Source organism: Ranitomeya variabilis, chromosome 2, assembly GCF_051348905.1.
Source record: "Ranitomeya variabilis isolate aRanVar5 chromosome 2, aRanVar5.hap1, whole genome shotgun sequence".
Classification (NCBI taxonomy): domain Eukaryota; kingdom Metazoa; phylum Chordata; class Amphibia; order Anura; family Dendrobatidae; genus Ranitomeya; species Ranitomeya variabilis.
This window is the reverse complement of record NC_135233.1, coordinates 240340276-240362140: the sequence shown is the minus strand read 5'-3', so window position 1 is coordinate 240362140 and position 21865 is coordinate 240340276. Positions and strand designations below refer to the sequence as shown.

At 44.6% G+C, this 21865-nt stretch overlaps 1 protein-coding gene across 2 annotated transcripts in view; it reads right to left on the bottom strand.

Annotated features, from left to right (window-relative positions):
* Positions 1-21865, bottom strand: part of LOC143805234 (uncharacterized) — a 660557-nt gene that overhangs the window by 311140 nt on the left and 327552 nt on the right. For both annotated transcript variants that reach the window (XM_077284263.1, XM_077284264.1), the window contains exons 2-5: positions 10582-10726; positions 10295-10453; positions 9729-9924; positions 1111-1269 (exon numbers count right to left, since the gene is read on the bottom strand). In XM_077284263.1, the coding sequence (XP_077140378.1) occupies positions 1111-1269; positions 9729-9924; positions 10295-10453; positions 10582-10726 (659 nt within the window). The remainder of the gene's footprint in view (positions 1-1110; positions 1270-9728; positions 9925-10294; positions 10454-10581; positions 10727-21865) is intronic.

Genomic DNA, 21865 nt, shown 5'->3' with positions numbered 1-21865 from the left:
TCTGCAGGCAGAGATCATAGCAAGCCTATAGAGGGACAAGCTCTCGGAAGATGGAACTATACTGACCATGAACTAAGCCTGCCGCGCAACTAGAAATAGCCAGGTAGCATTTCCTATTTATCGCTAGATGCCCAGCTCTGGCCTAAGACCTAAATAGCTAGCAGAGGGAAATATAAGACCTGGCTACCCTCTAGAGAAATATTCCAAAGAAGACAGTAGCCCCCCACATATAATGACGGTGAGTTCAGATGAAACAACAAACGCAGCAGGAAAATAGTCTTAGCAAATTTGAGGTCCGCTTACTAGATAGCAGAAGACAGATAGTATACTTTCATGGTCAGCAGAAAAACACTAACAAAACACCATCCAGAGATTACCTTAAACTCTGGCATTAACTCATAACGCCAGAGTAGCAATCCCTGATCAACGAGAGCTTTCCAGACACAGTAACAAAACTTCAGCTGTGAACTGGAACAAATAGGCAAAACAAAACATGGACAAAAGTCCAACTTATCTAGTAGTTGTCTAGAAGCAGGAACAAGCACTGAGAGGCATCAGATAACATTGTTGACCGGCAAGAAACCACCAGAGAAATGAGCTTAAATAGCGACACCCACTACTGATGGAATCAGGTGAAACAGGAAAGAGGATGACAAGTCCAATTCCACAAGCGGCCACCGGGGGAGCCCAGAATCCAAATTCACAACAGATGCCACTGACCAGGCAGCCGCTTAGTTACGCCCGTCCCGTGCAAGGGTGAGTCTGAGACCAGTGGTTCCCCAAGCTGGAGTATGTTTGTGTTTTTCTTACTTCCTGCTGCCTACTGTTTATTGTGTTAATAAACCACTGAAGTTTGGACTCTAAGCCTGTGTGTTGCCTCATTACTGTGGCCCTGCCATTGCCTACCAGAGCAAATACCTACAAATGACCTAAATGATAAAACAATATACAGTAAGTTCCTTTAGGTTGCATTTGCAGGTAGGTAAGAATTTGGATATTTTAAATGAAAGCTCTAGGACACTTCACCCTCAGTAGGCTTTAAATCATAACCATTTAGAATTGCCCTAATTGGAAGTACAGTAGTACAAATACTTGGCATCATCTTGCTACCTCGGAAACTGGAGTATGGTGGGCACCGAGTCCCGTTCGGGATCCATTGAAAGGCTGTTCTGCTGGGAAACTGCTTAGACAGGTCTGGTTGTAATTCCTGCAGTAGCGCTGGGCAGCCCCTTGTTCTCCCATCACAAAGACGAGCTGCTGTAAAGATCCCTGCAATGGGAATAATCACAAAACAACATCACATCTCAACATTGCAATTTTTCTTTCACAGAAGACAAGCCAGAGAAAAGTATCATAAGCCTATGGATAACTCTAGAAATAGTGGTGTTACTCTTAGTTAAACTTAAATTTTGGGTTGATTGCAAACTTTTGTTTCTGGCAAACATCATATACAGTAATTGAAGGAAGGATGAATGGACAGACCTAGACATTCCTGTTACAAACCTGCTGCCATCTACCAGGATGATAAAGATGAAACAAGTGTGGACATATCAGCAAGACAATGATCCCAAACACACAGCCAAGGAAAATCTCAATTGGTTTCAAAAAAAGAAAATACATCTGCTAGAATGGCCGAGCCGATCACCGGACCTGGATCCAATAGATAATGTATGGAAGGAAATAAAGCTCATAGAAGGAGCCCTTCAGGATGTGAAGAATGTTTGTGTGGAAGAATAAGCCAAAATCACACCTGAGCAATGCATGTGCCTAGTTTCTCCATGAAGATGTCATCACCAACAAAGGCTTTTGTTCAAAATATTAAATACATTTCAGTAACCGTGTTCAATACTTTTAACCTGTGTCACTTCTCATTATATTACCCATAACTTAATTTATGGACATCTATGGTTTGATTTTTTTTTGCTGTGTGGACTGGATGGGTTGTTACTGACATCTGGTGAGAATTTCATGTGAATAGTATCTTTAGAAATAAATTTACTTAGAAAATTGGTGACGTGTTCAACACTTATTTCACCTGCCGAATAGCATTAATACCTATATTATGGACCAGTAGGCCTTTACTATGTCACTGAGAAGAACTGGCACTCATTCAAGACTAATTCCTGGATAATACAGTACTTGCAGCCATGAGAGTCTCTTGGCTGCGTCTGCAAAGTAGCTACTGGTGTAGTGATCTGTGGGATCAAATGTAACAAACTGCATTGGAACCAGTGAGACATGAACAAGGACTTAATCAAATTTAAATGCGTGTTAAGTGTTTAATCAATATGAATAGTCAAAGAGGTACAGGAATGGAAAAAAAATTATGGGGCTTGATGAACGCTGACAATGAGGGAGGATTCAAGTAGATAAAATAAAAAAAATCTTTATTGGTCACACATTTAGGAGCCAATCCAGCTCCTTCATTGAGTGTGACTTCAGCTCCCAAACACATAGTCCCAATAAAGATTTTTTATTTCTTCTACCTGGAATCTCCCTCATTGGCAGCGCATAGAGAGATCCTAGGCTGCGTGTTGCTGTCTTAATCAAATCCGTTTTTATTAGCACAGGACTAGTTGTCACGTGCCTCCTAGTCTACTGCTCTGTATAATCATGCCCCCTCACCTCTGGTTAGCAGATTTCTGTCCATGCTGACAGATTCCCCTTAAGTCGAAGGCTGGATTTGTTGCCATGTGTATACGTGAAGACGTATCACATTTCTATCAATGGGCCATTTTTATAGATAGATACATTTAGTATATGCATATATACATTTTGTATAAAGTGGCCGTCCCCAACATTCCTCAGATATGCTTGCTGTTGTGAATTTGCTTTTTGCTCCCTCTAGTGGTTACTAGTTTTTTGACTCTGGTTTTTCTGTCATTCCTTTTATCCGCACCTGGGTCGTTAGTTAGGGGTGTTGCTATATAAGCTCCCTGGACCTTCAGTTCTATGCCTGGCAACGTAGTTATCAGAGCTAGTCTGCTGTGCTCTTGTCTACTGATCCTGGTTCCAGTTATTTCAGCTAAGTCTGCCTTTTGCTTTTTGCTATTTGTTTTGGTTTTGTATTTTTGTCCAGCTTGTTCCAAATCTATATCCTGACCTTTGCTGGAAGCTCTAGGGGGCTGGTGTTCTCCCCCCGGACCGTTAGACGGTTCGGGGGTTCTTGAATTTCCAGTGTGGATTTTGATAGGGTTTTTGTTGACCATATAAGTTACCTTTCTTTATTCTGCTATCAGTAAGCGGGCCTCTCTGTGCTAAACCTGGTTCATTTCTGTGTTTGTCATTTCCTCTTACCTCACCGTCATTATTTGTGGGGGGCTTCTATCCAGCTTTGGGGTCCCCTTCTCTGGAGGCAAGAAAGGTCTTTGTTTTCCTCTACTAGGGGTAGCTAGATTCTCCGGCTGGCGCGTGTCATCTAGAATCAACGTAGGAATGATCCCCGGCTACTTCTAGTGTTGGCGTTAGGAGTAGATATATGGTCAACCCAGTTACCACTGCCCTATGAGCTGGATTTTTGTATTCTGCAGACTTCCACGTTCCTCTGAGACCCTCGCCATTGGGGTCATAACAGTTTGCCAGGCCAGTATTAAATGTTTAATGCATTGCAGAAGAGGGATTATAAGAAAGAAGATTCAGAGTTTTTTTTTTTTCTTTTTCCCCTTTACCTCAGAGTGGCTATGCTTGCTGCAGACATGAATGTCCAGACCTTGATTACAAGTGTGGACCAGCTGGCTACTCGTGTGCAGGGCATACAAGACTATGTTATCAGGAATCCTAGGTCAGAACCTAAAATACCGATTCCTGAACTGTTTTCCGGAGACAGGTTTAAGTTTAGGAATTTCGTGAATAATTGTAAATTGTTTTTGTCCCTGAGACCCTGTTCATCTGGAGATTCTGATCAGCAAGTAAAAATTGTTATTTCGTTCTTACGGGGCGACCCTCAGGATTGGGCTTTTTCGCTGGCGCCAGGAGATCCGGCATTGGCTGATCTTGATGCGTTTTTTCTGGCGCTCGGTTTACTTTATGAGGAACCCAATCTTGAGATTCAGGCAGAAAAGGCCTTGCTGGCTATGTCTCAGGGGCAGGACGAGGCTGAAGTGTATTGCCAAAAATTTCGGAAATGGTCCGTGCTGACACATTGGAACGAGTGTGCACTGGCCGCTAATTTTAGAAATGGCCTTTCTGAAGCCATTAAGAATGTTATGGTGGGTTTTCCCATTCCCACAGGTCTGAATGATACTATGGCACTGGCTATTCAAATTGACCGGCGGTTGCGGGAGCGCAAAACCGCAAATTCCCTCATGGTGTTGTCTGAACAGACACCTGATTTAATGCAATGTGATAAAATCCTGACTAGAAATGAGCGGAAAATTCATAGACGCAGGAATGGCTTGTGCTACTACTGTGGTGATTCTACACATGTTATCTCAGCATGCTCTAAACGTATAGCTAAGGTTGTTAGTCCTGTCACCGTTGGTAATTTGCAACCTAAATTTATTCTGTCTGTAACTTTGATTTGCTCACTGTCATCTTATCCTGTCATGGCGTTTGTAGATTCAGGTGCTGCCCTGAGTCTCATGGATCTCTCATTTGCTAAGCGCTGTGGTTTTACTCTTGAACCATTAGAAAATCCTATTCCTCTTAGGGGTATTGATGCTACACCATTGGCAGCAAATAAACCGCAGTATTGGACACAGGTTACCATGTGCATGACTCCTGAACACCGCGAGGTGATACGTTTCCTGGTTTTACATAAAATGCATGATTTGGTTGTTTTAGGGCTGCCATGGTTACAGACCCATAATCCAGTCCTGGACTGGAAGGCTATGTCAGTCTCAAGTTGGGGCTGTCGTGGTATTCATGGGGATTCCCTGCCTGTGTCTATTGCTTCTTCTACGCCTTCGGAAGTTCCGGAGTATTTGTCTGATTATCAGGATGTCTTCAGTGAGTCTGAGTCCAGTGCACTGCCTCCTCATAGGGACTGTGACTGTGCTATAGATTTGATCCCAGGCAGTAAATTTCCTAAGGGAAGACTGTTTAATCTGTCGGTACCTGAACATACCGCTATGCGTTCATATATCAAGGAGTCTCTGGAGAAAGGACATATTCGTCCGTCTTCTTCCCCTCTTGGTGCGGGATTCTTTTTTGTGGCAAAAAAGGACGGATCTTTGAGACCTTGTATTGATTATCGGCTTTTAAATAAGATCACTGTCAAATTTCAGTATCCTTTACCGCTGTTGTCTGACTTGTTTGCCCGGATTAAGGGTGCCAAGTGGTTCACCAAGATAGACCTTCGTGGTGCGTACAACCTTGTGCGCATTAAGCAAGGTGATGAATGGAAAACCGCATTCAATACGCCCGAAGGTCATTTTGAGTACTTGGTGATGCCTTTTGGGCTCTCCAATGCGCCTTCAGTTTTTCAGTCCTTTATGCATGACATTTTCCGGAAGTATCTGGATAAATTTTTGATTGTTTATCTGGATGATATTTTGGTTTTTTCTGATAATTGGGATTCGCATGTGGAGCAGGTCAGGTTGGTCTTTAAAATTTTGCGTGAAAATTCTTTGTTTGTCAAGGGCTCAAAGTGTCTCTTTGGTGTACAGAAGGTTCCCTTTTTGGGGTTTATTTTTTCCCCTTCTGCTGTGGAGATGGACCCAGTCAAGGTCCGAGCTATTCTTGATTGGACTCAGCCCTCGTCAGTTAAGAGTCTTCAGAAGTTCTTGGGCTTCGCTAACTTCTACCGTCGTTTTATCGCTAATTTTTCTAGCATTGTGAAACCTTTGACGGATATGACCAAGAAGGGCTCCGATGTAGCTAACTGGGCTCCTGCTGCCGTGGAGGCTTTCCAGGAGTTGAAACGCCGGTTTACTTCGGCGCCTGTTTTGTGCCAGCCTGACGTCTCACTTCCCTTTCAGGTTGAGGTGGATGCTTCGGAGATTGGGGCAGGGGCCGTTTTGTCGCAGAGAGGCCCTGGTTGCTCTGTTATGAAACCTTGTGCCTTTTTCTCTAGGAAGTTTTCGCCTGCCGAGCGAAATTATGATGTGGGCAATCGGGAGTTGTTGGCCATGAAATGGGCATTTGAGGAGTGGCGTCATTGGCTCGAGGGTGCTAAGCATCGTGTGGTGGTCTTGACTGATCACAAAAATCTGATGTATCTCGAGTCTGCTAAACGCCTTAATCCGAGACAGGCCCGCTGGTCATTGTTTTTCTCCCGCTTTGATTTTGTTGTCTCGTATTTACCAGGTTCAAAGAATGTGAAGGCCGATGCTCTTTCTAGGAGCTTTGTGCCTGATGCTCCTGGAGTCGCTGATCCTGTTGGTATTCTTAAAGATGGAGTTATCTTGTCAGCTATTTCTCCGGATCTGCGACGTGTGTTGCAGAGATTTCAGGCTGATAGGCCTGAGTCTTGTCCACCTGACAGACTGTTTGTCCCGGATAAGTGGACCAGCAGAGTCATTTCCGAAGTTCATTCCTCGGTGTTGGCAGGTCACCCGGGAATTTTTGGCACCAGAGATCTGGTGGCCAGGTCCTTTTGGTGGCCTTCCTTGTCAAGGGATGTGCGGTCATTTGTGCAGTCCTGTGGGACTTGTGCTCGAGCTAAGCCTTGCTGTTCTCGTGCCAGCGGTTTGCTCTTGCCCTTGCCTGTCCCGAAGAGACCTTGGACACATATCTCCATGGATTTCATTTCTGATCTTCCGCTATCTCAGGGCATGTCCGTTATCTGGGTGATATGTGATCGCTTCTCCAAGATGGTCCATTTGGTTCCTTTGCCTAAGCTGCCTTCCTCTTCCGATCTGGTTCCTGTGTTTTTCCAGAACGTGGTTCGTTTGCACGGCATCCCTGAGAATATTGTGTCAGACAGAGGATCCCAGTTCGTTTCCAGGTTCTGGCGATCCTTTTGTAGTAGGATGGGCATTGATTTGTCGTTTTCGTCTGCTTTCCATCCTCAGACTAATGGACAGACGGAGCGAACCAATCAGACTTTGGAGGCTTATTTGAGGTGTTTTGTCTCTGCTGATCAGGACGATTGGGTGACATTCTTGCCGTTGGCTGAGTTTGCCCTTAATAATCGGGCTAGTTCCGCCACCTTGGTTTCGCCTTTTTTCTGCAACTCTGGTTTCCATCCTCGCTTTTCTTCGGGTCATGTGGAGCCTTCTGACTGTCCTGGGGTGGATTCTGTGGTGGATAGGTTGCAGCAGATCTGGAATCATGTGGTGGACAACTTGAAGTTGTCACAGGAGAAGGCTCAGCGCTTTGCCAACCGCCGCCGCGGTGTGGGTCCCCGACTACGCGTTGGGGATTTGGTATGGCTTTCTTCCCGCTTTGTTCCTATGAAGGTCTCCTCTCCCAAATTTAAACCTCGTTTTATTGGGCCTTACAAGATATTGGAAATCCTTAATCCTGTATCTTTTCGTCTGGATCTTCCTGTGTCGTTTGCTATTCACAATGTATTTCATAGGTCCTTGTTGCGGCGGTACATGGTGCCTGTAGTTCCTTCTGCTGAGCCTCCTGCTCCGGTGTTGGTTGAGGGCGAGTTGGAGTACGTGGTGGAGAAGATCTTGGATTCTCGCCTCTCCAGGCGGAGGCTTCAGTACCTGGTCAAGTGGAAGGGCTATGGTCAGGAGGATAATTCCTGGGTGGTCGCCTCTGATGTTCATGCGGCCGATTTAGTTCGTGCCTTTCATGCCGCTCATCCTGATCGCCCTGGTGGTCGTGGTGAGGGTTCGGTGACCCCTCACTAAGGGGGGGGTACTGTTGTGAATTTGCTTTTTGCTCCCTCTAGTGGTTACTAGTTTTTTGACTCTGGTTTTTCTGTCATTCCTTTTATCCGCACCTGGGTCGTTAGTTAGGGGTGTTGCTATATAAGCTCCCTGGACCTTCAGTTCTATGCCTGGCAACGTAGTTATCAGAGCTAGTCTGCTGTGCTCTTGTCTACTGATCCTGGTTCCAGTTATTTCAGCTAAGTCTGCCTTTTGCTTTTTGCTATTTGTTTTGGTTTTGTATTTTTGTCCAGCTTGTTCCAAATCTATATCCTGACCTTTGCTGGAAGCTCTAGGGGGCTGGTGTTCTCCCCCCGGACCGTTAGACGGTTCGGGGGTTCTTGAATTTCCAGTGTGGATTTTGATAGGGTTTTTGTTGACCATATAAGTTACCTTTCTTTATTCTGCTATCAGTAAGCGGGCCTCTCTGTGCTAAACCTGGTTAATTTCTGTGTTTGTCATTTCCTCTTACCTCACCGTCATTATTTGTGGGGGGCTTCTATCCAGCTTTGGGGTCCCCTTCTCTGGAGGCAAGAAAGGTCTTTGTTTTCCTCTACTAGGGGTAGCTAGATTCTCCGGCTGGCGCGTGTCATCTAGAATTAACGTAGGAATGATCCCCGGCTACTTCTAGTGTTGGCGTTAGGAGTAGATATATGGTCAACCCAGTTACCACTGCCCTATGAGCTGGATTTTTGTATTCTGCAGACTTCCACGTTCCTCTGAGACCCTCGCCATTGGGGTCATAACAGCTTGCACTCTGCAAAACTGTGGGGAATGTAAATATAACTATTTTAATAGGAAGTCGTAATGTGTGAGGATGGCGTCTACTGGTGTTGTGCTGTTTCTAAGAATGCGTGTAACTTTTAGCATTGCCCTCACAAGACATGACAAGACCAACTGAAGAGTGAACAATGATTAGGTATTTGAGCAATGTTCCCCTGTACACCACAATGTCTTCTCTCATCACAAGGACCATTACAATATAATAGACCTTTTTCTGACTTGATAGGGAACGTGAGGAGACACTAACTCGAATGTAAGACTTGGTATTCTTCCTTGTGTTATGGAGCTGTTTTGGTGTCATAGATGCAGTAATCACTACATACGCTGGAAGTGACCAGATGTTTTTCATTAAGGTATTATATGAGGTTTTTTTTTTAAGTTTTAAAGTGAGAAAAGCATCTTGGGTGGAGTTGGGGGATTTCTTCTCATGAGAAAATCATAGAATAGGAAGTTGTAAAGGAGTATACTAAACCTTTCAAAAAGTTAAATTAACTTTAATTAACTGAAATATTAGCTGGACAATGACCAATCAATTAAAGGGGTAATCTGGTTTAGAAAATCCAATATACTTATTTACCCAAAATAAATTGACCAGAGAACATAATTAAAAGGTAAATGTCTTAGTCAGCTATGGGAACTGTAGCCAAAATTTAAGTTTCCCATGCAAGTCTATTCTAGTACTTAAATGGGTTGTCTGAATTTAGTCTAAAAGTCTGCAGTATGTGTCTGCAGACTTGTGAATCTTCACATTGCATGCACAGTGCGAGCTGACAGGATTCTCTGGGGTAGAGAGCAGCAGGCGCATACCCCAAGTATGTGATTTGCATACATGCGGTCACGAGCTTACTAAATACTTATTGAAGCAAGGCTGGACACATATAGTTAAATTTGGCCGGAAGTATGCACATTGCATACTTGCTGTCACATAATTGGCTTCCAACACCGGAGAATCCTCACAGCAAGCCTTGTGCACGATGTGAGGATTCACAAGTCTCAAGTCACATATACTGACAGTGGATTGTAGCCTAAGACCGGAGAACCCCTTTAATGAATCATTATTTGGGCCTACTGTTTGCCAAGCAGTGGCTTCAATATGAGCAGACATTAGCATAGTTTTGAGGACAGCCTCATGTGGGGGGGGGGGGGGGGAATGTCAAAACTTATTATCTTAATTATTCTTACCTTAAAAGGCACATCATATGTCTCAATAAGTCCTCCCAGCATTAATATTCCGTCAGTTTTGATCCCTAGCCCAAAAAAGTTAGTCCAGGGGAGCTTCTCCACAAGTTTGCAGTCCACATAAAGCACCACACCTTTGGAGGAGATAGCAAGAGCCACCCGATGCCAGTTTCCATCAGTCAGAGAAGAGAACGGGAATCTATTGTGTTTCAGACAATGTGAAGAAAAACATATTCAGATACCATAAGGAAATCCAAAAGCCGCATAAGCAGAAAATGAGGCTCTAGTGATCTTAAAGCTGTGGCTTTCCATAGTGGGAGTTGTAGTTTTCCACTACACCACTAGGAGAGCCATAGGTTGGAGATCACTGCTGTTGTCTTACATCTGATTACCCTCATTCGTCCTGTAAATTATTGATCAGAAACAATGACCACATCCATTCTTTATCTCAAAGACATTTCACTTATTTGTTTCCTTCTACAACACTGTAGTTGTCTTTTCAGTTGGTTATCCCTTTGATATTAATGACTTTGACAAATTATCTATAACATGGGGATGATGCCACTCACTCGTAATGTCCACGTCGGCTGGAGATAAATATAAGAGCATTGGGGTTAATGCGGATCTGAAATAGCACCTGACCGAGGAGACTTAATATAGTGACGAGACCGCTGTCCTCCTGAAGGGTTGAACGTAGCTTGATCAGTACAGCCAGCTCATCTGCAAAACTAAAGACATTCAATAAGTACAAGGGCAAAACTGCTGTATACCTATTGTAGGGCATTTTGCCATTAAACAAGTGGACCAAATGATCAATCTACTGAAGCAGTCTACTGATAATATCGATGGTATTTACCTGTCTCCAAACATGGTCCTGGTGGAGATACTGAGAGTAGAGTATTGTCCCATATCTAATGAGAGACAGAAGTGTTCAGAGCTGAGAGAGATGTTCACGAGCTCCGCTGAGTGTATGGTGAGGTGTTCCAGGACGTTCACCTCTTCTGGAAGGAAAAAAGAGACAAACATGAGTCATTTGTAAAGAAAAGTAATAGTGACGTGAAACTGGGGGATAAAATCACAATATTGTATACCACAAATAGTAATACTACCAATGATAAAGTCCAATACTATAGCAAATCCTAAACATTATGGAAAAATGACAATTTAAGCATTTATCTGAGTCATACAAGTAATTCTTTGTAATCAGTGGCGTAACTTGAAACTCATGGGCCCCGATGCGAGAGCTCCAACGGGGCCCCCAAATATTTTAAATCTTTAATAGCAATAGTCTTTCTCTATAGGCCAAAGGGACTTTTAGGGCCCCCCTAGGCTCCAGGGTGCGATTGCAACAACTGCACCTGTTGTAGTTACACCCCTGTTTGTAATGTTTATTTATATGAATAAAGAAGGATAGACACATTAAGAGGTTGTCCACTACTGAGATATTAAAAGGGTTTCTGGTCACAAAATACTGATAACCTAACCCCAAAATAGGTAATTAATATCAGTATGAGATCAGGGCACCCCCACAGATCAGCAGTTTGCAGCTTCGGCACAGGCTAGAGGTAAATATTGAAAGAACGCTGCCGGCTTTTGCAGCACAGCTCCTATTCACGAGGTTACCAATATTAGATCAGTGGGGGTCTCACGCTCAATAATCCCAATTATTAGCTTTTTGCAGGTCGGGCTGCTGTCTGAAAGAACAGACTGGAGCACTACAGCTACAGGTGCTTCTCAGAAAATTAGAATATCATCAAAAAGTTAATTTACTTCAGTTCGTTAGCACAAAAAGTGAGACTCATATTACATAAAGTCATTACAAACAGAGTGATCTATTTCAAGTGTTTATTTCCGTTAATGTTGAGGATTATGGCTTACAGCCAATGAAAACCCAAAAGTTATTATCTCAGTAAATTAGAATACTTTATAACACCAGCTTGAAAAATGATGTTAAAATCTGAAATGTTGGCCTACGGAAATGTATATTCAGTAAATGCACTCAATACTTGGTCGGGACTCCTTTTGCATCAATTACTGCATCAATGCGGCGTGGCATGGAGGCGATCAGCCTGTGGCACTGCTGAGGTGTTATGGAAGCCCAGGTTGCTTTGATAGCAGCCTTCAGCTCGTCTGTATTGTTGGGTCTGGTGTTTCATCTTCCTCTTGACAATATCCCATAGAGTCTCTACGGGGTTAAGGTCAGGCGAGTTTCCTGGCCAATGAAGCACAGTGATACTGTTGTTTTTAAACCAGGTATTGCTACTTTTGGCAGTGTGAACAGGTGCCAAGTCCTGCTGGAGAATTAAATTTCCATCTCCAAAAAGCTTGTCGACAGAGGGAAGCATGGAGTGCTCTAAAAGTTCCTGGTAGATGGCTGTGCTGACTCTGGCACCTTGATTTCCAAATGAAATGCAAAATTTACTTTCATCTGAAAACAATACCTTGGACCACTGAGCAACAGTCCAGTTCTTTTTCTCCTTGGCCTAGGTAAGACTCTTCTGGCATTGTCTATTGGTCATTAGTGGCTTGACACAAGGAATATGACACTTGTAGCCCATGTATTGGATACGTCTGTGTGTGGTAACTCTTGTAGCAATGACTCCAGCAGCAGTCCACTCTTTGTGAATCTCCCCAAAATTTTTGAATGGCCTTTTCTTAATAATCCTTTCAAGGCTGCAGTTATCCCAGTTACTTGTGCACCTTTTTCCACCACACTTTTTCCTTCCACTCAACTTCCCATTAATATGCTTGGATACAGTACTCTGTGAAGAGCCAGCTTCTTTTGCAATGACCTTTTGTGGCTTACCCTCCTTGTGGAGTGTGTCAATGACTGCCCTCTGGACATCTGTCAAGTCAGCAGTCTTCCCTATGATTGTGAAGCCTACTGAAACTGACGAAGGGACCTTCCTAAATGCTTAGGAAGCCTCTGCAGGTGTTTTTTGTTAATTATTCTAATTTACTGAGATAATGACTTTTGGGTTTTCATTGGCTGCAAGCCTGTAAGCCCTAACTAAGGTCATCAATGACCTCTTAACCACCAAGAGCAAGCGACACTACTCTGTCCTCCTCCTCCTCGACCTGTCGGCTGCCTTTGACACAGTGGACCATTCCCTATTATTACAGACCCTCTCATCCCTTGGCATCACAGACTTGGCCCTATCCTGGATCTCATCATACCTAACAGACTGGACCTTCAGCGTCTCCCACTCACACACCACCTCCTTACCTCGCCCCCTATCTGTCGGAGTCCCACAAGGTTCAGTCCTTGGGCCCCTGCTCTTCTCCATTTACACCTTTGGCCTGGGACAGCTCATAGAATCTCATGGCTTTCACTATCACCTCTGCTGATGACACACAGATCTACATCTCTGGACCAGATACCACCTCCCTACTAACCAGAATCCCTCAATGTCTGTCCACTATTTCATCCTTCTTCTCTGCTAGATTTCTGAAACTTAACATGGACAAAACAGAATTCATCATCTTTCCCCCATCTCACGCGACCCCACCAACGAACCTATCCATTACAGTACATGGCTGCCCACTCTCCCCAGTCCCACAAGCTCGCTGCCTCGGGGTAATCCTTGACGCTGATCTCTCCTGCAAACCACATATCCAAGCCCTTTCCACTTCCTGCCGACTTCAACTCAAAATATTTCATGTTCATTCCTCAACCAAGAATCTGCAAAAACCCTAGTCCATGCCCTCATCATCTCTCGCCTTGACTACTGCAACCTCCTGCTCTGTTGCCTCCCCTCTAACACTCTCGCACCCCTCCAATCTATTCTAAACTCAGCTGCCTGACTAATCCACCTGTCCCCCCGCTATTCCCCGGCCTCTCCCCTGTCAATCCCTTCACTGGCTCCCCATTGCCCAGAGACTCCACTACAAAACCCTAACCATGACGTACAAAGCCATCCACAACCTGTCTCCTCCATACATCTGTGACCTCGTCTCCAGGTACTTACCTACACGCAACCTCCGATCCTCACAAAATCTTCTCTACTCCCCTCTTATCTCCTCTTCCCACAATCGTATACAAGATTTTTCTCGCGTATCACCTCTACTCTGGAACCCTCTACCACAACACATCAGACTCTCGCCTACCATCGAAACCTTCAAAAAGAGCCTGAAGACCCACCTCTTCCGACAAGCCTACAACCTGCAGTAACCACCAATCGACCAAACCGCTGCATGACCAGCTCTATCCTCACCTACTGTATTCTCACCCATCCCTTGTAGATTGTGAGCCTTCGCGGGCAGGGTCCTCTCTCCTCCTGTACCAGTTATGACTTGTATTGTTTAAGATTATTGTACTTGTTTTTATTATGTATACCCCTCCTCACTTGTAAAGCGCCATGGAATAAATGGCGCTATAACAATAAATAATAATAATAATCATCAACATTAACAGACATAAACCCTTGAAATAGATCACTCTGTTTGTAATGACTCTATATAATAAGAGTTTCACTTTTTGTATCCCACCAAGGACAACATCTGCAAGGAGTTTGTATGTTCTCCTTGTGTTTGCGTGGGATTCCTCCGGGTACTCCGGTTTACTCCCACATTCCAAAGACATACTGATAGGGATTCTAGATTGTGAGCCCCATCGGGGACAGCGATGACAATGTGTGCTAACTGTAAAGCGCTGCGGAATACACTATGTTCAAAATTATTATGCAAATGATATTTTTCTCGGATGTTCCTAAATGGTCGGTCCAAATGACAGTCAGTCTAATTAAAGTCATCACCCGTTAGAGTATACATTGAATTTTATTTAAGAAACCTCCCAATGATAACAGTATAATCTCCAAAATGAATAAAACCTCAAAATGCACTGTTCCAAATTATTAGGCACAGTAGAATTTCTAAACATTTGATATGTTTTAAAGAACTGAAAATGCTCATTTGTGGAATTTGCAGCATTAGGAGGTCACATTCACTGAACAAAAAGCTATTTAACTCCAAAACATCCTAACAGGCCAAGTTACATGTTAACATAGGAACCCTTCTTTGATATCACCTTCACAATTCTTGCATCCATTTAACTTGTAAGTTTTTGGAGAGTTTCTCCTTGTATTTCTTTGCATGAAGTCAGAATAGCCTCCCAGAGCTGCTGTTTTGATGTGAACTGCCTCCCACGCTCATAGATCTTTTGTTGATGATACTCCAAAGGTTCTCTATAGGGGTGAGGTCAGGGGAAGATGGTGGCCACACCATGAGTTTATCTTTTATGCCCATAGCAGCCAATGACTCGGAGGTATTCTTTGCAGCATGAGATGGGGCATTGTCATGCATGAAGATGATTTTGCTCCTGAAGGCACGTTTCTGCTTTTTAAACCATGGAGGAAAGTTGTCAGTCAGAAACTATATACTTTGCAGAGGTCATTTTCACACCTTCAGGAACCTTAAAGGGCCCTACCAGCTGTTTCCCCATGATTCCGTCCCAAAACATGACTCCTCCACATTCTTGCTGATGTTGCAGCCTTGTTGGGACATGGTGGCCATCCACCAACCATCCACTACTCCATCCATTTGGACCATCCAGGGTTGCTCGACACTCATCAGTAAACAAGACTGCTTGAAAATTATTCTTCATGTATGTCTGGGGCCACTACAACCGTTTCTGCTTGTGAACACTGTTTAGGGGTGGCCAAATAGTAGGTTTATGAACCAAAGCAAGCCTTTGAAGGATCCTACACCTTGAGGTTCGAGGGACTCCAGAGGCATCAGCGGCTTCAAATATCTATTTGCTGGTTTGTAATGGCTTTTTAGCAGCTGCTCTCTTTATCTGATTAACTTGCCTGGCAGAAACCTTCCTCATTATGCCTTTATCAGCACGAACACGACTGTGCTCAGAATCAGCCACAAATCTCTTAACAGTACGATGATCACACTTAAATTTTCAAGAAATATCTAATGTTTTCATCCCTTGACCAAGGCATTGCACTATTTGATGCTTTTCGGCAGCAGAGAGATGCTTTTTCTTTCCCATGTTACTTGAAAACTGTGGCCTGCTTAATAATGTGGAACATCATTTTTAAGTAGTTTTCCTTTAATTAGAATCACCTGGAAAACCAATTATCACATGTGTTTAAGATTTATTTCAGTGATCCATTGAGGCCTGAGACACAATGCCATCCATGAGTTTATTTGAAAAACAAAATTAAATCGTTTTGACACTTAAATCCAATTTGCATAATAACTTGGAACACAGTGTATATTAGCGCTATATAAAAATAAAAAAAGGGCACTGTGAATAGCAAAAATAACAAGAATACACTAAGAGACAGCACTGTACATAACAGCATAGGAAGCTGTATAATAAGGGACGACACCATATAAAACTAGAGGATGGTATGTAATAAGGGACGATGTTATACATAACAAAAGAGGAAACTATGTAACTAAGGATGGTGTTATACATAATAAGTGAGTACACTATACACTAAGGGACTGTGCTATACATAAGTGAGTACACTAAAAACTAAGGCACTGTGCTATACATAATAAGTGAGTACACTTTCTACTAAGGGACTGTGTTAGACATAATAATGGATAATCACTAGTGATGAGTGAGTGTACTCGTAGCTTGGGTTTTCCAGAGCACGCTCGGGTGACCTCCGAGTATTTGTAACTGCTCGGAGATTTAGTTTTCATTGCGGCAGCTGAATGATTTACAGCTACTAGCCTGCTTGATTACTTGATTACATGTGGGGATTCCCTAGCAACCAGGCAACCCCCACATATACGCAGCCTAGCTAGTAGCTGTAAATCATTCCGCTGCTGTGATGAAAACTAAATCTCCGAGCAGTCATAAATACTTGGAGGTCACCCGAACGTGCTCTGGAAAACAAGTACACTCGCTCATCACTAATAATAACGTCTTCCTCCACCCCCGCCTGTTCCTAAATCCATTATAAATCCCCCTTCCTCCCATCCCAATCCCCCACACCCCTCATTGTCCTCCTCTCCCCACATCCATATATTGCCTTCTCCCCCACCCCCATGATTGCCCACTTCACCACCTCCATCAATGCTTTCTCCCCACCACCCCATTATTGCCCATTTCACCACCTCCATCATTGCCTCCTTCCCACCACCCCCATCATTGTCCTTTCCACTGCCACCATCATTGCCTTCACCCCCACCACCCTATCATTACCCATTCCACCACCTCCATCATTTCCTCCTTTCCATCGCCATCATCATTGTCTTCTCTTCACCACCCCATCATTACCCATTCCACAACCTCCATCATTGCCTGCTTCCCGCCACCCCATCATTGTCCTTTCCACTGCCACCATCATTGTCTTCTCACCCATCATTACCCATTCCATGACCTCCATCATTTCCTCCTCCCCCACCATCCCCATCATTGCCCTTTCCACTACCACCATATTGTCCATTTCCCCACCACCCCATCATTGCCCATTACACCGCCTTTATCATTTCCTCCTTCCCACCACCCCCATTATTGCCCTTTCCACCACCCCATCATTGCTTTCTCCCCATTACCCCATCTTTGTCCTTTGTTAACCCAATCATTGCCTTCTGCCCCATCACCCCATCATTGCCCATTACACCATCTCCATCATTTCCTCCTCCCCACTACCCCCATTATTGCCCTTTCCACCAACCCATCATTGCTTTCTCCCCCATCACTGCCCTCTGTGAACCCAATCATTGCCTTCTGTCCCATCATCCCCATCATTGCCCTTTCCTCCTCCTACACACACACACACACACACACAGCGCCATTCACCTCTCTGCATACACATACACACACAGCACTATTCATCTCTCTGCATACACATATACACAGCACCATTCACCTCTCTGCATACACACACACAAAGACCTCATCGCACGGTATCCTAAAGCCGCACTATCATCGCCAGCAGCTTCCTGTCTCGCACAGCTGTGGCGCTGAATGATGAGGTCATTAAGCCGCTGGTGTGTGAGACAGGAATCGCCGGGCAGGAAGCAGGACAGATTAATTCCCTTGCTGCCTGCAAGAGAAAATGGCAGCGGAGCTGCAGGGATTGCTCCCTGCCCACCGCACATGAGGGCAATCTGGCCAGGGGCCTCCCAGAGCCTCAGGGCCGGATAAATTGGCCAGATTGCCCTCATTAATAGCCGCCCTGCAGGGGCCCTCCAGAGCCTCCGGGTCCCGGTGCAGCCGCACCGGTTGAACCGGCGGTATGTCCACCCATGGTCTGTGGAAAATATTGGACCACTCTCGAATGACATTACACAGACACACTGAATGGAGAAACTTTTCTTTTTTTATTCTCCATATCCGAGGAAATAAGATCACACTCTGATCAGAGTGTGATTTAGCATAATTGGACCAATTTATTTGGACTAGGACTTCAAACCCCCTGACCAACTAATATGGATGGGGACCTCCCAACATGCTTGGGTGCACTGAACTTGGGGTAATAGAGAGCTGTCAGGTCAGAAGATAGTGGTCTGATGTGTATGGGCAGCCTAAGGCTGGTTTCATGCACATACATTTTGCAGCAATTTTTCTACATTTTTCATTTCAGTTTTTAGCTTGTACAACTCTGCCTTTTGAAAAAAAACAAACAAACAAACAAAAAAAACATTGTCTAGGAATAACCAATTATTCCTGGTGTTTTTCCCAGGTGTTTTTCAACATATATTTTTCTGTAAGACATAAAATAAAAAAAGAAAGATTGAAAGAATAATAATAATAATAATAATTTTTATTTATATAGCGCCAACATATTCCGCAGCACTTTACAATTAAGCGGGGACATACACAGACAAATTCAATACAAGTGAAGACAATTTAAACAGTGACATTAGGAGTGAGGTCCCTGCTCGCGAGCTTACAATCTACAAGGAAATGGGGGGACACAATAGGTGAAAAGAGCTTGTTATTTCAGGTCTGGCAATTATAATACATAGGGATTTTCATACAAAGCTGCATGATCCGGTCATCAGCCCGTGTGGTTAAGTGCAATAGTCAAGTATCAAGTACAGTTATCATGTGCATGGAGCGTGTAGAGACAGATGAATAGTAGGGTGCAAATTTAGAATAATATTTGGAAGGAGGGAACAGGGCAAAGTTAGTTTACTGAGTAGTTGATGTGGTAGGCTTGTTTGAAGAGATGGGTTTTTAGAGCGCGCTTGAATAGGTCGGGGCTAGGTATCAGTCTGATCGTCTGGGGAAGTGCATTCCAGAGAGCTGGCGCAGCACGAGAGAAGTCTTGTAGACGGAGGTGCGAGGTTCGGATTACGGGGGATGTTAGCCTTAGGTCATTTGTAGAACGGAGGGTACGTGTAGGGCGATAGACAGAGATGAGAGAGGAGATATAAGGCGGTTCAGAACTGTGGAGGGCTTTGTGGGTGAGAGAGATGAGTTTATACTGGACCCTGTAGCGAATGGGTAGCCAGTGTAATGACTGGCACAAGATGGAGGCATCGGTGAAGTGGCTGGACAGAAATATGACCCTGGCTGCCGCATTCAAGATGGATTGGAGAGGAGAAAGTTTGTTAAGAGGGAGACCGATCAGAAGAGAGTTGCAGTAGTCCAGATGAGAATGAATAAGAGCGACAGTAAGAGTCTTAGCAGTTTCAAATGTGAGAAAAGGTCGGATTCTGGAGATGTTTTTAAGATGCAGGTGACAAGAGCGAGTGAGTGATCGGATATAGGGAGTAAAGGAAAGTTCGGTGTCGAATATGACCCCAAGACAGCGGGCATGCTGCTTGGGACTTATGGTTGAACCCTCCAGGGTAATTTCGATGTTGGGTAGAGAGAGGTTAGTAGAAGGGAGAAACACAAGAAGTTCCGTTTTGGAAAGATTTAGTTTCAGATAGAGGGAGGACATGATGTTAGAGACAGCAGACAGACAATCCTTGGTATTTTGAATTAGGGTAGGGGTGATGACAGGGGAAGAAGTGTATAATTCGGTGTCATCAGCATAGAGATGATACTGGAACCCAAAATCTGCTGATTGTTTGTCCAATAGGGGCCGTGTATAGAGAGAAGAGGAGGGGGCCTAGGACTGAGCCCTGCGGAACCCCGATAGTAAGGGGATGAGGAGAGGAAGAGGAGCCGGCAAAAGATACAGTGAAGGAGCGGTCAGAGAGGTAGGAGGAGAACCAGGAGAGGGCTGTGTCCTTGAGGCCTATGGAGCGGAGCATAGTGAGAAGGAGCTGGTGATCCACAGTGTCAAATGCGGCAGAGAGATCCAGGAGAATCAGCAGAGAGCAATGACCTTTGGATTTAGCTGTTAGTAGGTCATTAGAGACTTTAGTGAGGGCAGTTTCAGTGGAGTGTAAAGAGCGGAAACCAGATTGTAAGGGGTCGAGAAGAGAGTTATCCGAGAGATAAAGCGGATTAGAGGGGAGTGGACCAAGCGTTCCAGGAGTTTAGAGATGAAGGAAAGGTTAGATACAGGTCTGTAGTTAGCAGTGCAGTTCTGGTCCAGGGATGGCTTTTTAAGTAAAGGGGTTATGATGGCATGTTTAAATGAGGAGGGAAAGATACCTGAAGAAAGAGAGAGGTTAAATAGTTTAGTCAGGTGAGTGGTGACCACTGGTGAGAGAGACTGCAGGAGAGGTGAAGGAATGGGGTCACTGTTGCAGGTTGTAGGCCGAGCAGAAGCAAGGAGCTTGGAAACTTCTTCTGAGACATTCTCAAAGATGTCTAGTGAGCTTGAGGTGCGGCAGGGAAGGGGATCCAGGCACTGAGGAGATTGCGCTGAGATATCCTGATGGATGTGGTTGATTTTTTCTAGGAAGTAAGTGGCCAGATCCTCACCACTGAGATTGGTGATGGGGGCCTGTACTTTAGGTTTCAGGAGGGAGTTTAAAGTTTCAAAAAGTCGTTTTGGGTTGTTGGATAGTGAGGTGATGAGGGTGGTGAAGTAGGATTGTTTGGCCACATAAAGGGCAGAGTTATAGGTTTTGAGCATGAACTTACAGTGGATGAAGTCTTCTGCTAAGAGAGACTTTCTCCACTGCCGCTCTGCACACCTTGAACAACGCTGAAGAAAGCGTGTTTGCATAGTGTGCCAGGGCTGCCGTTGTCTGTGTCGGGTCTTTCTGCATGTAGAAGGTGCTGCTTCATCTAGGGCATTCTTCAGTGTATTATTGAAGTGTGACAATGCTAAGTCTGGACAGGAGAGGGAGGAGATGAGGGCTAAAGATGTGTGGAGATTGTCCATAAGCTGCTGGGTATTAGTGGAACGTGTATTCCGATAAGTGTGGTAAGTGGGGGTGTCCCGAGTGAGGAGACAATTCTTGACAGAGAAGGAAAGAAGGTTGTGGTCCGAAAGCGGGAGAGGGGAGTTAGTAAAGTCGTGCAGCGATCCGGGACGGGAGAAAACCAGGTCCAGAGTATTCCCGTCCTCATGCGTAGGAGAATTAGTAAACTGTGAGAGGCCGAATGAAGAAGTTAGAGAAAGAAGATGAGAGGCAGATTGGGAGAGGGAATCATTGATGGGGATGTTAAAGTCTCCCATGATGAGGGTGGGGATGTCACAAGATAAAAAGTGAGTAAGCCAGGTGGAAAAGTGGTCTAGAAACAGGCGGGAGGAGCCTGGAGGGCAGTAAACAACCGCCATCCACAAGGAGAAGGGCTTAAAGAGTCTGACGGTGTGGACTTCAAAGGAAGGAAATATAAGTGAGGGAACCGGAGGGATGACCTGGAAAGCACATTGTGCTGAAAGGAGCAAACCAACACCCCCACCCTGTCTGTTTTCAGGTCTGGTGGTATGTGAAAATTTCAGCCCACCAAACCAGAGAGCGGCAGCAGCGGTGGTGTCTGAATGCTGGATCCAGGTTTCTGTAATAGCCAGAAGGTTAAGGGAATTAGAGAGGAAAAGATCGTGAATGTAAGTTAGTTTGTTACACACAGACCGAGCATTCCAGAGTGCACATTGGAAAGCTATAGGAGAAGGCATGCACTGAATGTTAATGAGATTAGCAGGGTTTCTATATGCAGCTGGAGGAGAGTAATGTATGCTGGTTGAGGGGGGGCCAGGGTTCGGGGAGATGTCACCTGCAACTAGTAGAAGGAGAAAAAACAGAAAGAGCAGGTGGTGGGATGATTTGTATGAACGTTTTGAGTGCTGCATGGCGGTAGTGGCTGGTTTGGAGTG